We start from the raw sequence: 18091 nt of genomic DNA on the forward strand, positions 1-18091 counted from the left end.
CAAATTTTATGTTTGCTATGGAACTTGTGATTTGTATAATTCGCTATACATATACAAATAACTATTAATATGTGTATCTCACTATACATATATGCATGACTATTAATATGTATATATTTCATTATATACATACGAATATGATTATTAATATGTATATTTCGGTATACATAAACAAATCAATTGTATATCTGTGTTTATAAAACGAGAAAGAGAGAAAAACAAAAGAAAATTGGACAAGGAAAGATTTATATTAGTATAATTTTAAGTGTATATGACAAAAATATATGCTTATATTTGTATACATAATTTTCTCCCGTTTAATACAAATGAAACACAATTTATTCGTTTGTGTTTGTATAAAGTGAGAGGGAGACGACTGAAATCGGCGAGCAAAATCTGGGAGAGTATTGAGCGAGATCTAGGAGAGTGGAGAGAAGGGAACAAAAAGATATGCACATAAACAATTTCTCTCGTTTTATACAAACACAAACACATTTATACATCTGTGTTTGCAAATTGAGAGAGGCGAGGAGAGATTTTCCAGCGAGAACGAGAGTGACGAGCGAGATTCACCAGAGAGACAGACAAATAACAATAATTTGCTACGGGATACAATTAAATCAAACTACAATTATAACATTTAATATGAATTAATAGTTTACTATTATATACGATTTTCTTAATTTAAAATTATATTAAGAAGTAAGCCCTCACAAATTTAAAATTATAGATCCGTCACTAATTAAACAATTGAAATTATTAAATGAAGATCAAGAAAAGGATAAAAGAAATTTAAAGATGTGCAATCACTAAAACAATTATGACATGGAGATTATATTATTAAAAGTTAAAAAGAGTGAAAAACACACACACAAGATTAGATCATAATTTAATTACCTTTTAGAATTACAATATATAATGCAGTTGCTCTTCTAACACATTCCTTGTATACTAATCTTTGTATAAAAGAAAAAAGTGATAGCATAAATCTTTGTACCTAATGCTTTAACGCGTAGACTTTTCTCCAGAAAAAATCGTGGCGGTGCCATTGCAGCACAAATCTTGAAATTGTCCATTCCTCAAACCCCCAAAAAGAAGTTGTGTGAGATCAGACAAAGGAACAAGAGTTGTTTGAGCTGAATCAAGAATGGATCTACCAGCAGAAGAGCTTCAATTCTTGACTATTCCTGATATTTTTCAAGAATCAATCTCCATACCTAAGAGATCTCCAAAAACATTCTACCTTATTACCCTTACTTTACTATTTCCTTTATCTTTTGCAATCTTGGCTCATTCTTTGTTCACTCATCCAATCCTTACTCAGCTTCAAGAAAACCCAAATTCATCTCATGCTTCTCAATGGACAAAGCTCATCGTTTTTCAGTTTTTTTATTTGCTTTTCTTGTTTGCTTTCTCTTTGCTTTCAACTGCTGCTGTTGTTTTCACTGTAGCATCAATTTACACTGCAAAGCCTGTGTCTTTTTCATCTACCTTAGCTGCAATTCCCAGTGTTTTCAAGAGGCTTTTTATCACCTTCATATGGGTTTCTCTTTCTATGTTGGCTTATAATACTGTTTTCTTGATTTTTCTTGTGCTTCTCATTGTAGCAGCAGATACCCAGAATGTGGTTTTGTTCCTTTTCTCCTTTTTGGTTGTCTTTATACTCTTTCTTGTAGTTCATGTTTACTTCAGCGCATTGTGGCATTTGGCCAGTGTGGTGTCTGTTCTTGAGCCTATTTATGGTATAGGAGCTATGAAGAAGAGCTATCAGTTGTTGAAAGGGAAGACAGGAATGGCATTTTTCTTTGTTTTTGGATATCTGTCTATTTGTGGGGTAATTAATGGGTTTTTTGGGTCTGTTGTGGTTCATGGAGGTGATAATTATGGTGTGATTTCAAGGATTTTGATTGGTGGGTTCTTGGTTGGAGTATTGGTGATTGTGAATCTTGTGGGGCTTTTGATGCAAAGTGTGTTTTACTATGTTTGCAAGAGCTACCATCATCAAGAGATAGATAAGTCTGCTCTCTATGATCATCTTGGTGGATACCTTGGGGAATATGTGCCTCTGAAAAGCAGCGTGCAGATGGAGAACTTAGAAGGCGGTCCCTTGACGCCATGATGGTGAGAAAGGCTGAATCCTTGTGATTTTATTCGAATTTGTTGCATGATATATTGACGAGGAATCGTAAAGACATTAACTTTGGAGTAGGTTGTTGTGTTTGGGCACTTGAATTTGTTTGTATACATAATAAATAACTTTGTTTTTTGTGCTTTCTTGTTAAATTTCATTAATATGCACCATTAGTGTTTATAACAAAGCTGTGTTCTTTGTACATGTTAAAATATATCTACTGATAATTGTTATGGTATATGATTGTTCGCCACCAGAGGTGGACAAATATCATATACTGATTATGGCTGCTCCTCTGTTGTTTATAGAAATAAAATTATACCATTGTTCAGTGTATCGAGTCAGATAAATTCCTCTATCTTTGTCTCTTATGTTGTTACTCAACGCGTCAAGTCTTCTCTTTGTTTTCCTGATATATCTCCTCAGAATCCCAGTGGAGGTTGAAATTTTATTTGTTAATTAAGCTGAGTGATTTAAATAGATATAGAAATAATAAAAGATTGGCCTACCTGTAATAACTGAGTTGGTACTTTTGATATTTCACCAAAAGTCCAAACCTCTGCATTGCCATAGAACTGTTTATTTTCCCTCAATTGGAATGGTATTCTTCTATGATAGTCTAACTAGCTTCACTCCTTTTGGGAGGCAGTTTACTTGAAAAACAAATAAAAGAGAAGGCGAGGAATCGCCTCATTGGACAGAAAAAGTCACGCTTCATTGTGTGTGTCTTTTGTTGGGAAATTGGTGTGGAGAATAAGGGGGGAATGCTCAACCTTCACTGTATTATGTTTAGTGTGTAAAAGAAGGAACTGTCTAGGATTCAGTTGTGAAATATTCTTTTAATGGTAATATGCTAACACAATATTTTCTATGCTTCTGGTTAAGCAGAACTTCAGTTAAATTTAGTGTACAGTGTACACCACTTTTACTAGTAAAGCTAGTGAACTAGTTTTGCTAGGAAGTCTCACAGCATTATGTGTACTAACTTAAACCGGCTATCCATCTATGTATTAAAATACACCTAGTTGAGTAAATGATGATAGTTCAGGTAGGAAAAGCGAACAATTGAAAGTTGCAGCTACTAGAAAATATTGAACAATTATATTGAGATGGAGTGATGTACTTAGGCAAGTGGGTGGGGGTTGAAAATCTGAGCTACTTCGATGGAGTGATGTCCTTGAGTTACCTCCACATAGCCTCCAATGTCTGGATGGTCCTCTTTGACTGGCCATAGGTCTGAGGACAAAATGTTGGGCTAAGTACTCTGCTACTGAAAGCCTTTTGGACACTCTGCCACAAGGCTAAAGTGAAAACTAGATGTTTGATTGATACTATGGATGATGATGTCCTGTATAGGCGCACTATCTCATTAATATATATATATATATATATATATATATATATATATATATATATATATGGGCTAGCTTTCCGAATTGCAAGAGCAGAGGTCTACAACTGAGTTTGTCTTGTGAGCCATGTGGAGAATGCATTAAGATTGTTTCTTCTCTTCTTTCTATCGTGCAGCAGGGGTCATCCTGGACCAGAAAAGGACATGTCAGTGACCTAGAACAAAATTACTCCCTGAGGGATGGAACATCTAAATTTTTTGCGTCAGAATATCCACAATAATATCTATGTTAGATCCTCTGCTTGTAATAACGGAAAGGTCAATTCAATTCTCGATGGAAATGGTGAATTCTCTGCCAAAACTGGAAAATTTATTTCATTAGCTATTATATGGAGAGACTGCAAATTGTTTTTATCAGATACATGATTGGGAAATGATCAACTGGAAAGATATGAAAATATAGTCATTTTGAACTTTGAGGCATTATGATGGAAAGAAAGAATCTGCTTCTTGATTTCTGATTATATCTTTTCCTAAGATGTTATACTGCTGTGCCTCAGTGCCTGAATAGTTATTAGTTTGAAAAGAGAGTAATTCTATGTTGGATAGCTATATATGTTGGTTTCTCCACTCTTGTGTGTCCTCATTAACATTGTAGTTGAAGGAGAACAGAAGATGTGGAAAGAAGTAAGAGAAATGCAACAGCAGTTCCGTTCAACAAGTGGATATAAAATATAATTTGGAAAATAAAGCTCCATATATAGTTGCCTGCTTTTGTGGCATCATTAGTTATTTTATCAGGTGGTTTTTATGAACCTGTTTAACCTAAACTTGTAGAACTGGGGATTTTTCATATTTCAATGCCACGTATGAAAGGGAGATGCATTGGGAACTCAATTGGATGCTCCTTCTAAATATCTTTTGCTCCAGGAAGGAAGGACCTCGTAAAGATAAGAATATGGACCAGTATCTGAGTATGTATATGTTGGATAGGTCTAAGAAACTCAGAGATGTCACAAAACCCAAATCGGAAAAATGATATATTTATAATGTCTTTTGGCATAACATGATAGTTGTAGATGAAGCTGAAAGGTTTTCTTGATTTCATAACTGCCCTAGAGGAGTAGCAAAGGTAGGGGTGGACGTTCGGCCATCCAGGTTGGATATGAAAATTTCAGTTTGGATTTTCCGGTTCTCAGATTGAAGAAATTACAATCCAAATAAACTCGAATCGGATTCGATTTTTTTAAGTTCGGTATTGGATTAAATGGTTTGAATGTTTTTGGATTTTCAGTTTAGACTTTAGAGACTTTTGGGCAGGCCATAACAATTAACATTTTCAATTCACCTAATAGTCTGCTCCTTAGAATGTATAACTTTCTACCATTAACAAGGATGGAGACCACCATGCTGTCCATTCCATGTATATTAGACTTAATGTTATAATGGTTTGGACCGCTGGTACTAATCTAATAATTTCTGTTGGACTTTTAAAATAGGACTTAATAGTATATTGGACACATTTGATATGGGTAGGGCTGAATATAGTGTACAAAATTTCAAACTAGATATACAAAAAGTTCGAACTTCGGGTTGACCCTACTAAGCCCACCCCTAAGCAAGTGTTCTGCATATGCAATAATTCTTTGTTCTATTTTGTGTTGATAAGATTGTTTATTTAGATGCAAAGGGCAGTGGCTTTCGTCATAGAGACAGAGCATCCAGTGGCAATTAAAATCAGTGACTCAAGTTCAAATATTACTTGAGAAATTAAAGCGCACTGAATAGCATGATTGTAGTGCAATTTGAGATTTCCTTCAGGAGTTTCTAGTCCAATATTGACAATTTGAATTATGTGATCATACTATAATTGGGTTTCCTTGAAAGGGAACTGGATATCCATTTTGTGAAGTAGCTTGAACAGTTACTATACTTAGTTCCACAGTTCTAATTGGCTGTGAGCATGTCAATGGACCTTTAGTTTTGTCGGGTAATAATCATAGTATAGTTTTGTTGTTACCTTCTCAAAAAGAAAATCGTAAGATTGGGTTTGGAAGATGCACTCGTGATGAAAGCTGAAAGAACTTGTAAGAGGATTCTGAAATACTTGCAAGACAATAGGATTCTAGGAGGAATATAGCTTTCTTTAATATCAAACCTTAGTTAACAGAACTATCTATTAGGAGTTCGTTTGGGTTGACTTATTTTAAGTGCTTTTAAGCTAAAATAGCTTTTAAGCATTTTTGGAGTGTTTGGGTAAGTTAAAAAAGTGCTTATAAGCACTTAGTTTTAAAGCTAAAATACTAAAAATAGGCCAAACATGAAAAGCCAATTAACTCAGAACTTGGCAGTTACAGATGCTTGCTCCTGCTAATTCTTGTGCATTTTCCTTGTATTTGGACTTGGATCTTGCTGTTGGTTGGCCTCCTGGATTGTCAATGTTTTTCTGTTCATGACGAAACAGTTATTAATCCTGCAATACATAGATTCAGAAAGTCTTTATTCTCTTCTGGATAGTGGTTCTATTTCAATGTCTTTAGATTCAGGGAAATCCTATAGGGGTACATTTTGGACATTGATGGAAGTTCTTTCAGAATGTTCAGCATATACAATATACTACTATATAGTGTGGTTGGTCCTGGAGGCATTGAACATCGTAAATAAGTCTAATATGTCCATGGAGCACTTAGTTTCTCTTGAGATCTTGTTTTGGTTTATAGAGTGAGAAATTCACATTTGTGTTTCTTTGTGATGTGATTTCCACATGGTTACAGTCCATTTTGTTGTTTCTTCTTTGATGGACTTGCATGTAATTAGCCTGACATATTTAGTTCAGCTGGATGTGGGTAACATGACATGAGAAAGGAGATACATGTTGGCATCATCATTATGCATTGTCAAGGATAACAAAATTTCAAGTCAGTTGGCCACCTGATGTCCTTTGTTTCGGACATCTTCCAAGCAATATGCTGGCCAAGACGGTCTGTCTTACATGACGATGCAAATGATGTGAGGAATCTGTCGCTGCTAAGAATCGGAAGTTTTTGAAAAAGAAGTATCTTCATCTAGTGGAAGACGCTAGGGTGGTGTGCTGAAGAAATATCTTGGCATATAAAAGTAAGTTAGTTATAGATTTGGAGAAGTCGTAAAATGCTTAAACTGGCGGAAATATGAACTATCCGTTTGATGGATGATTTGGAATGAACAATGTTTTTCACTCTTCTATTTGGTTTCTTCATTGTTTTATGTTGTTTTTTTGCTAATTTTATTTTGCCTATGGATCTTGTATTAAGATTTCTTCTGTAAAAGTATAGTTAAAATTGTGTGTATACTGTTATAACAGGTGCAGATGACAAAATTGTGGCAGAGCTGTGGAGATTCAGCTAGACTATGGGCCTTTTTTTTCCCTATATGTTGAAATTCATTCTCTTTTCTGATAAAAGTTACAGAAACTTTTTATCATTTTAGTTCCACTATTTATTAGTCTCTAGTTTTTTTCTGGTTCAAAAAGTACATAGTACTAATTAAGCTTTTTTTTTATTTGAATTACTTAAAACTATCTTATTCTTGCTTTGTGTCACATCATACTAACATAGTCTATTACATGTCAAAAATCTACACTATTTGTATATACATATATAATAGATTAACCAAATTATTCTAATCTGTACCCATCCCCATCAAACAATATTCAAATAATTATTCATAATTGACGTAGAAGAATAATACAATGTTTGAGTCCTCTATCGAATAGTAGGGCCAACTCTATGCTGTCTGCTCTTACGGAAATAATTTTATAATGAAGACTTGAAACACTCATAATAATAGACTATGTGGGTATTAAAAGCAAAATAAGACACGTATATGATATTACGTATGTATTGTAAAAGGGAAAAATGTTTATGCAGTGGATTTTAAAAGCAAATACCGAATGGAAATTTGCTGCTTACATCTTCTAATAATAATAACACTTGCTTTCACATCAACATGATAAATATTTTTTAAATTAAAAGCATATCCTTTTGAATATTCCATTTTTGTATTAAATGTGCTCATGTTAGAAACAAAAAAAAAACTACAGAATTATGTGAAATGAAATTTTTTGATTTGATTTGACAAATAATATATGTATAGGTGTATAATTATGTATATGTTTTTACTAAAGGACTTAGATACGGTAGATTAATTACCACTCACGGAGCTCGGATTTTTATTGATGGATTAAAAAAAACATGTTAAATAGTGTTAACAAATAAGGACCCGTTTGGATGAGTTTAATAAAAGCAGCTTTAAAAAAGTACTTTTGAAAGTGCTGAAACTTATTTTTAAAATAAGCAGTTATGCATTTGGATAAAAGTGCTGAAGTTAAAAAAAAATTGTTGATGTGTTTGGCAAATAAGTGTTGATAAACAGCTTTTTAAATCAAAATGTCTGAAATACCCTTAAAAACTGTTAACATAATAAAAGTTAATTAATTTATATTTTACAGCCATAAATAATTATATTTTGTTGTCATTCACATATTTCTTTCTCATCGCAAATTATTTATAAGAGGAATAATGACTTATTATAGATTTTAAAGATATATATATATACATATATATATATATATATATATATATATATATATATATATATATATATAATTTGAATAGATCACTTGAAAGATTTAAGATTTATTTTATTTTCATTCATTAGTAATAGTAATTGTCTATCATCCACACGTGAAAAGGGAAAAATGGAAGAAAAAGATGTTAGGGTTATGTGGGTAATTTGGAGATTGTATAAAAATATTAAGGGCAAAAAGGTAAAATGTGGTCAACTTAAAACAACTTATAAGCCAAAAAAAAAAAAGCACTCCTACCCCAGCTTTTAACTTTTGGCTTAAAATAAGTTTTTTTTAACTTAAAATAAGTTATTTTGAGTATTGTCAAACAGCTAAATAAGTCAAAAACCAGTTTTTAAGTCAGTTTGACCAGCTTTTAAGTTGAGCCAAACACGCTCTAAGTTGTATCAAATTTCAAGCTAAAACATTGAAAAATGTTGCTGACTAAATTCAAACATGCGTGCTTACTAGTTTCTGAACCCCCATATCAACCAACCCCTTATGTTGGGTTCAGTATTAAATATATAGACATAAAATACAAATTTGATCCTATATACATAATTTTTTGATTAAGAGAGTAGCGGTGAACTCCTGAACTCTGTGTAGATCCGCCCTACCTCCTCTAAATACTATTAGGACAAACTACTTTGAATATTGATGTTGAACTTTGTTTAGCCACTTAGTTAGATAAAATACAATTACACAATAAATATCGCATTCAACAGGGTGATTAAGAATGTTGATGTATTTGGTCTTGACAAGTTGTTGTTTGATATTGAGAAAAGACATAAAATCATCACTGAAGTTGTTATGAATTTTCAAGAAAGACACCTTAACCTTGAAGACGTTCTATTACCCCACAAAACTATTGAATATTTTTGTAAAAGGTTCATTTTGACCCATTTTCTCATTATGTTTGAGAACACGGACATGGTGCGTGTGAAGATCTGTTTCTAATGCCAAAAACCAATTAAAAACTGTCACATCTATGTTATTTTCTTTATTAATTATTTATTCCATTACAATTCATCATCTTCCCCCAACAAAAGAGTTACAGGTACTCTATGATGCACTGATGAAATCAACTCAATAAGGTAAGAATTAGTTTAATTTCCAATTGAAAAAGCTAGTTTAAAGTTTTCCGAAGTTTCATTTCTTCTTAATTTCATTTAGTTTTGAGAACCCAAAATCAAATCAAACTCTAATTAGTTATTTTTTCGGGAGAATAAACATTGATCTGGGACTTGCCAATTTTTGAACTTTGATCGGCAGTGTCATCGTCGGGGTCGCTAGATGTTTTCGAGACTTGTCCATGGAATCTCGCGTTATATCAAGCCATGGTTGAAAATAAGTCCAATCGCTAGTCACTCAAAAGACATGGCTTTGAATACCACTACTATCGATTTCAACGAATTATTCTTCGTCATTGAAACCACAAGCAACTTTTCTAATTTATATGTGGATGAGGGTTTTAGTTTGCAGCTGAAACGATTTGCTATTGTTACTATTCTAACCTGTTAATCTTCAATTCATTGTTTACTCCACTAATTCTCCAAGAATTTTGACCAACAAATATCAAAATTGTAGGAGATGATCTTCAACAATGCCTATGGTTGAAGAAAATAATGAGAGAAACTAAGAAATGAAAAATGGAGAACAATAGTTTTTTTTTTATTGAAACGATTTGGTTCGGGTCGGGTTTGAAGAATTTAATTTTAATTAAATTAATAAAAAGAGTGAGCAGCACGCGTCTGTTTGTGATAGAGAAAATGGGTCAAAATGGTTCTTTTACAAAGATATTCTATACTTTTGTGGGGGTAATAGGACGCCCACTAAGTTAAGGTGTCTTTATGAAAATCCAAAACAACTTTAGGGGTGATTTTATGTCTTTTCTCAACTTGTAAGATGATAGATGTATGTATTGTGACCCATCATCCTCACCATGTATTGCATCATTATTCGTCACCAACTAAATTAACTATTAATTAGTATGCAAATATTATATCATGTTCAAGTTTGATATATACAGTCAGTAATTTGGATCAAATTTGTCCTCTTAATTTTCGTTTTTATGTAATTTTTACTCATAAAATACACGAAAAATAGTCATATTTATTCGCATATTCTTTTTTTAAAAATATTATATTTATTTCATCATATTCTTTGAAATGTATTTATTCTTCTCATCATAGACATAGATAGACTCACGTTTATATATATATATATATATATATATATATATATATATACACACACACACACACACCTAAATAAGGATCATATAATGAGTGTGGACCTTGAAACACATAAATGAGATTTGAACTAGCAACCTCAAAGCATACATTGAGGTGAAGAGCATCCAATCATTGACTGAGTCAATCACATCATTTGCAAAGTCGAAGCTGAAGACAAAGCCAGACCGAGACCGAGCTAGTGCAACAAAGGCGCGAGGGGCACACTCTACTTAATCCATTTAGAGCTAAAAGAAACGTTTCTTAATATAAAGACAAATTTTTTTTCTACCAATATAAGAGAAATGACTTTTCATTTTCCCTCCAAACTGGTTCCCCATATTTCTCAATTTTGCATTCTTATTTCTCATTCACACCTTGCTTCAACCCAACAAGTAGTGTTTCACTCATCTTCAAATCCTAAATTTGTCTTGCACTTATAATCCTCACCCTTGTTATTTTACTATGAAAATTAACAAACCAATATGAGCAAATATGATTTTTTTGGTAAAACATTTGACCCTTTCTTTTTTCCTTTTTAGGCATTATGGTTGACATTAGTGGGGGAAAAGAGTAGGGATAATAAGGTTTAAAATAAATGGGAGGTGATATAAGTATTAAGTATTGGGTGTATGTGACAATTATGTGATTAATGATCAAGGATTGTGGAGTTGCCTTCAAGTATAAGTTGACAGTTTTGTCTATTGAATTAAATGAAAGGTAAAAGCATAATCGACTAAAACCTAATTTAACCAATTTTTGTGGAAATTAAAATTGGGGGAAGCCACCAGCAAGCTGTACCAAAAGGGGAAATAAAATATTTTCCCCATCTCTCGTCATAATTTTTTCTTTTTCTTCTTCTTCGTCGTTCTTGTTTGCTTGCTTGTCTTTCTTCCCATTCTCTTTATCTTTTTTTTCTTCTTTTCGTACATCATTGGTCTTGGTTGCTAGTCCTTGAGCTTTCTTCTTCTTGAATCAGATTTAACTAATTTAATCAGTGGGTTAGATTTTGTTTACTCTCAATTGAAATTACTTCATAAATGATTCGGGTCACATACCATTGTTTTGATATGTAAAATTGATAGTTTTTTGAAATAATTCATCATCATTTAGGCACCTGCAATTTTTTCAATAATTTGCATTCGCGTTTCCAACAGATTGCTATATGTTGCAACAATTGACTATTAGAACAAATTATAACCATATGTAGCAAAAGAAAGGTTATTTCATTAGCAACAAAATTGACAGATGTTGCAACAATAACCTACACAAGCAGCAACATATAAGCTAGACATGTAGCAACATATGACTTACGTGTCGCAATCGACATGATAGTTATATAATACCCTTGTAAATCATTGTTTCAAGTTTTATATCATATTTTTATTGCTTAATTATGGTTCAAAGTACTAAAATTTTGTCCAATTTGATATTTTTCATTCCTAAAACGCTCAATTTATCGATTAAGTCATCTTTGAAGTGACATATGTGGCAACATATGCACGTTCTGTTGGGAAAATTGCAACAGAAATATCATATGTGGCAACATATATATATCATAAAATGATCTTTTGGGGGTTAATTCAATTAAATTGTCACCAAATTCAACATGTAACACTAATATATATTCCTACAACATGTCTAAGTACAAAATTATGATCTAATACAACAACTTTCATCAATTCTATCAATTATTTTTACAAAGACCATCATTTACCACTAGTTCATCATACAATGATCAAGTAAACTATATATGATAGTTATATAACACCCTTATAAATTGTTGTTTCAAGTGTTATAACATATTTTTATTGCATAATTATGGTTCAAATTACTAAAATTTGGTCTAATTCGATATTTTTCCATTCCAAATTGCTCAATTTATCGATTAAGTCATCATTGAAATGACATATGTAACAACATATGCACGTTCTGTTGGAAAAATTGCAACAGAAATGTCATATGTTGCAACATATGTATATCATAAAATGGTCTTTGAGGGGTTAATTCAAATAAATGTCACCTAATTCAACATGTAACACTAATATATATTCCTACAACATGTTCAAGTACAAAATTATAGTCTAATATAACAAACTTTCTCAATTCTATCAATTATTTTTACAAAAATTATCATATCACTAGTTCACCATACGATGATCAAGTAACTTCATATGATAGTTATATGACATCGTTGTAAATCGTTGTTCCAAGTGTTATAACACATTTTTATTGCTTAATTATGGTCCAAAGTACTAAAATTTTATCCAATTTGACATTTTTTATTACTAAATCGTTCAATTTATCGATTAACACATTCTGGAAGTGACATATGTGGCAAAATATGCACGTCTGGTTGAAAAAATTACAACAGACATATCATATGTGACAACATATATATATATATATATATATATATATATATATATATATATCATTAAATGGTCTTCTTGGGTTAATTCAACTAAATTGTCACCTAATTCAATATGTAACACTAATATATAGTCATACAATATGTCTAAGCATAAAAATATGGTCTAATACAACAACTTTCATCAATTTTATCAATTATTTTTATAAAGACTATCATATCACTAGTTAATCATACAATGACCAAGTAACTTCATATGATGGTCATATAACACTCATTGTTGTTTCAAGTGTTATAACATATTTTTATTGTTTAATTATGGTCCAAAGTACTAAAATTTGATCAATTTGGTATTTTTTTCATTCCTAAATCGCTCAATTATCAATTAAGTCAACCTTGAAGTGACATATATGATAACATATGCACGTTTTGTTGGAAAAATTACAACAGAAATGTCATATGTGACAACATGTACATCTTAAAATGTATTTTTTTCCAGATAATATTTCAAAAGGAATAACAATTTAACCATCCTATAAACAAATAAGTGATAAATACCACTAAAAAAGTTCTGATTTAATACCAATAACTATTATATTTTATCTTAGAAGATATCAACGATAAACTAGAAATGATGAGGGCAACGACGCTTTGTTGTAGAAGAAAATCGCAACATATTACCATTGATGTTGTAGAAAACATAGCAACAATTTGAATTGTAAAGAAATAATGGAACGAGAGAAAGGAATGAGAGAAAATAAAATAAAAATTAGTAAAAATAAATTAAATTTGAAATATGAAACGAAACGACCTTTTATAGACGAAGGAGAGAAGGAAAATGAAAGGTTTTTATTTTATTTTTAATTTTTTTTGGATAATTCATAGTGTGACATCTGTTGCCACATATATCTTTTCTGTTGGGGTACATGCAAATAATTTTATAGTTTTTTTAACAACAAAGGTTATACATGTTGCCACAGACACCACATTGGTAACAATGAAATATTGACACATATCTTCTTTCTGTGACATATGTTACTACATATCTCCTTCTGTGACATATGTTTCTACATATCTTCTTTTTGTGACATAGGTTGCCATATATCTTCTCTCTGTGACATATGTTACCACACATTTTCTTTCTGTGACATATGTTGCCTTGCCACATATATCCTTTCTGTTGAGGCACATGTAGATAATATGGAGATAATTTTGTGGTGTTTTTTACAACATAGGTAATATATGTTGCCACATACACCACATTTCTTCTTTTCCATCATAATTGACATTTGTTTCAACAAAAAAGTCATTAATTTTATCAGCAAAAATAAACACTTCATCAATTGTTTTATACAACTTATCATCAAAAAAAGTAATTCACAATGGTATACATAACCATCAATCTAATCAATAGTGGATATTGTTGCTTCACATCACAATTGACGACTTCGACTTTTTGCTCTTTCTCTTTCGCTTTCTTTTTCACTTTCTCCTTTTCTATCTCTAGGTCCTTCTCCTTTTCCTTCTTGTTCTCCTTGCCTTTTGGGTTTGAGTGTAATACAGAGCATTAGTCATTGTTTTTCTCTTTCACTAATTATAGATAGTGATTGAGAAAATAGATTTTTTCAATCTCCTACGCTTCAAATATTTGTGGACAACTGAACAAATTATATTTCTTAAATCATATGAACAAAATGGTCACAAAAAGAACAACAAAAAATGAATTTTCACTTGTTAACATTACATATATATTTCCTCAAATTACGACTTTTGGGGTTTGTTAATTTTCTTTCTAAAATAATAAATAATAGGTACCATTACCCCATTGTTCATTTTTCATATCTATAGAACGATTTATTCTTCATTAAGCGAAGAAAAAAGCTTAGTATTATTCCAAAATTGTAAAATTTTCTTAAAAAATGACCTACCCATTTTAAGTCGAACAAAATCTTCAGCTAAGAAAGAGGAGAGAGTCACAATGAAAGATGAGGGGGAAGATAAGATAATGGGAAAGAACATTTTTTTTTATTGTTGAATTTTCAGATTCTTTTAAGGAAGAAGAAGAAGAAGAGACGAGAGAACATTCGGAGAAGAAGAAGAGAAAATCTTATTTTCATTTACTTTTTATTTTAAAAATGATTTGAATAGAATTATAAAAGTTGAAAATAAAGTATTTTTTTGTATTTTATAAAAAATTAGTAAATTTTAAAAATATTAATTTAATTTAAAATTTACTTAATTATATTTTAAAGAGATCTAACCAACTATTAATCAATCTGTCATCAAAATTCAAACCAAGACTTATTTAACACATTTCATTTAATTTTCTCAAAAAGAGTACATTATTATGGAATATGGAGGAGCCAATAGGAGGAATGTGTGTCCACCATATGAAGGCAATAAGACATGAATTATTTACAAGATTGACACAAATTATGTAATGTGGTGGGCTATCTAGCTAAGAAGAAAAACACTCAAAATCCGTGGTGGTCCCTCACTTTTTGGCTAAAGACAAAAAACAAAATAATGATTTCAACATTATATTAAACTAGTTAAATCTTGCCCCATGCTTATAAATTTAACTACTATAATAATGCTCTCACACCTAGTAGTTATTTACTAATTACTTCCTTGGCTTTTAAATACCTGTTCATTTTTTAATTGACATATTTATAAACAAAATAATTATTGACATAGTGAGTTTACCATTTTATCCCTATTAATTATGAAATGAATGAATTAAAAGTTTAAGATTTTCAAAAAAGTTTTACTTTTTCAAAATAATTAACTGAGGATATAATAAGTAAAAAAAATACCGTCCTTTCTTGATACGCCAAAATAAACAACTAATTGGGACAACTATAAAAAAAAATAGACAAATAATTAGGAATAACAAAAATATTAATCCATTAAATACCATTATTTTATAATGGTGTGATTCTTGTAGCACATTTGTTTATTCATTAATGGTCATTCAAAAACAGACGTATGACAAATTATTATGCCTCAATAATCACAGAAGTATAATACCATTTAATACTTTTATCTATTTTTTAAAATTATTTTCTCTTGCAGTTGTCATTGTGATGGCGTACATTTAATAATTTAATCTTCGATTGAATTAAGATAGGAGTTGTTGATTATTTTAATCCATGTTAAATTGAATATATGGATTTTTTAAGATAATATTTATTTTAATCGAAATTTATTCCTTGTACTCAACATCAACTTTTCTCCCCATATACATATAATAATTGTAAAGATTTCTTGATCACTTATAAAATAAATAGGAGAAAATAAACTTTTTAAATCTCTTATACGTAAAATAATTAAAAATCTTTTTTATTAAAAAAAAAACATACAACTAATAATTTCTAAGTAACCTACAAAAATTATTTCTCCATGCATTATGGCGGAACAGGATTGACTATCATCAAGTCACCAAAATAGTCAACTCTGATATATAATCAACCCTCAAAATACATTTGGAATTAAATAGAGACAAATCAAATATGTTAATACTAAAATTACATTCTTAACCTATTGAAATTGTCAAATCACACTCATTCATGTTGGTTTTTGATTTTAAGTTGATTGCGGTCAATCTTAACTTCTTTATAACTCAAACCAAAATAATCAAAACATTATCGAGCACCATGGGATCTACATGAAATATCACTTTTTAAACATAACAAAATTGTTAAAATTTGAATTCGTGCTTGTTCATCTAGATTGTTGACTTTGATCACAAAAATATTTACTTTTAAAATTGAAAAACTCATTAAATATCGATCCAATTACCTCAAAAACAGGAATAAAACTCAAAAGAAAGAAAGTAGCTTAACCGTTGAAAGGTTGGGATATCTAGTCCGCATGTTTAGCTCGGTCTCTTAAATGACTTTTTTCATCGAAATGATGTTTTTACTGCGTCTATCTCTTTAGACCTCAACTTCTGAATCTGTATATTCAAAATAGGTACAGATTTCTCATCAAAAGTCACATTCAATTACGTCGACTTTCATATAATTAATCACATGAAAATCACCAAAACGATACTTTTTCAACATATACACATAAAGTACCGAATTACAAATATAGATAGAGACTAATATATTATTCAACTTCGAATTGATATTCAAATGACTTTAATTGTCTTCCTATTTATAAAACAAAGAAAGTTGTCGCAAGGCTTTACAAAAGCTACTGCCAAGTTGTGTGTGCGCGCTACTTGCAAGTTGTATGCTTGATTACAAGCCTCTAAAAGTTGTCGTATCAAGGTTTTCGGAAATGTAATGATCCTCTTAGTCGTTTTAGAAATTTTAACCAGCATTATTATATTAACTTTTTTTAGTAGATTTTGTAAATAACTTATATGACTTATAAGAATGAATGACATAATTTTTAGATTTAATAAAGGATTATTTTGTTGCTAAGAATAATGAAAAAAAAAAGAAAATCAAATAAATAAAATAAAATAAAAAAATAATTAAAAAAAGGGCAAAGTGCCCTAAATAGATTAAAGCCGCACACGCCTTATGAGAAAGAAACAAAGGAACGATCTGTGGAAAAAAATACGCAGATAAGAAAAGAAAAGAAAGGGAAAAAAGAAAAGGAAAAAGGAGGAGAAACAACGATATTTTTATCTCGAGATATCAAGGTAATTATTCTTATCCTTTCTATTAAATTTTTGTGTAACTAGGAATAGATTTTTAGGTTAAAACGTGTATAATTTATACTAATATATGAACTTGTGAACTTGGGGGTTATAAATGTGTATGAGTATTATGGTTCAATCATTGGACAATGATTAGTCTTAATCATTGGACAATAATTACTCCAAGATTAGGATTATTAATAGTGGAACGATAAATATGAATTTCAACATTGAAAATAAGTGGTTTCAGCAGATAGTTTTGTAGTCCGCCATTGATGTGTTGGGCAGTTAGTTTCGGTTTTAATTATTTTCATTTGATTATCATATTAGGATTCAAGTTTTGATATATTGAGATATGTGTTAAATAGTGGGTGCATTATGATATATAAAAATCATTATAATTATGTTATTCGGAGAATTAAGATTTAACCCTAAACTTGAAATTCAGAAAATATGAGATTTGATCAATTGGTGGGAATAAAGATTTAGAAATTTTATTATAAATTTGGATGAGTTTTGGGTGTAAGCTAGAGATATAGCAATATGAATGTTGTTAGTTTCGAAATCATATCGTGGTTATTTATTTGAATAGATTTTATTGGTTTGGAAGTCAACCAAAAGAGGAAGGCTCAAGTTTTGGAGTCGTTGTTCGACTATTTGAGGCAAGTGGATTTCTAAACTCTTGTTAAGTGTATGAAATGCGTGTATTTCCTTGTGGTATATGACGGGTTGACTTGTCCACATTGA

At 30.7% G+C, this 18091-nt stretch overlaps 1 protein-coding gene across 5 annotated transcripts; it reads left to right on the forward strand.

The window, feature by feature from the left end:
• Nucleotides 1–922: 922 nt before the first annotated feature.
• LOC101247571 (uncharacterized) lies at nucleotides 923–7048 on the forward strand. 5 transcript variants are annotated; one of them, XR_011214559.1, is made up of 3 exons: nucleotides 951–2121; nucleotides 6319–6599; nucleotides 6826–7048. XR_011214559.1 is itself a non-coding variant. In XM_010317366.4 (2 exons), exon 1 carries the CDS (start codon nucleotides 1148–1150, stop codon nucleotides 2117–2119), a length of 972 nt encoding a protein of 323 aa, XP_010315668.2. In that variant the 5' UTR covers nucleotides 923–1147; the 3' UTR covers nucleotides 2120–2121; nucleotides 6319–6822. The 5 variants fall into 5 exon arrangements, 4 of the variants coding, with proteins under 4 accessions (XP_010315668.2, XP_004231583.2, XP_010315670.2 ...); XM_010317366.4 differs by lacking the exon at nucleotides 6826–7048 and having other exon boundaries at nucleotides 923–2121; nucleotides 6319–6822; XM_004231535.5 differs by lacking the exon at nucleotides 6319–6599.
• Nucleotides 7049–18091: the final 11043 nt, after the last annotated feature.

Source organism: Solanum lycopersicum, chromosome 2, assembly GCF_036512215.1.
Source record: "Solanum lycopersicum chromosome 2, SLM_r2.1".
Lineage (NCBI taxonomy): Eukaryota > Viridiplantae > Streptophyta > Magnoliopsida > Solanales > Solanaceae > Solanum > Solanum lycopersicum.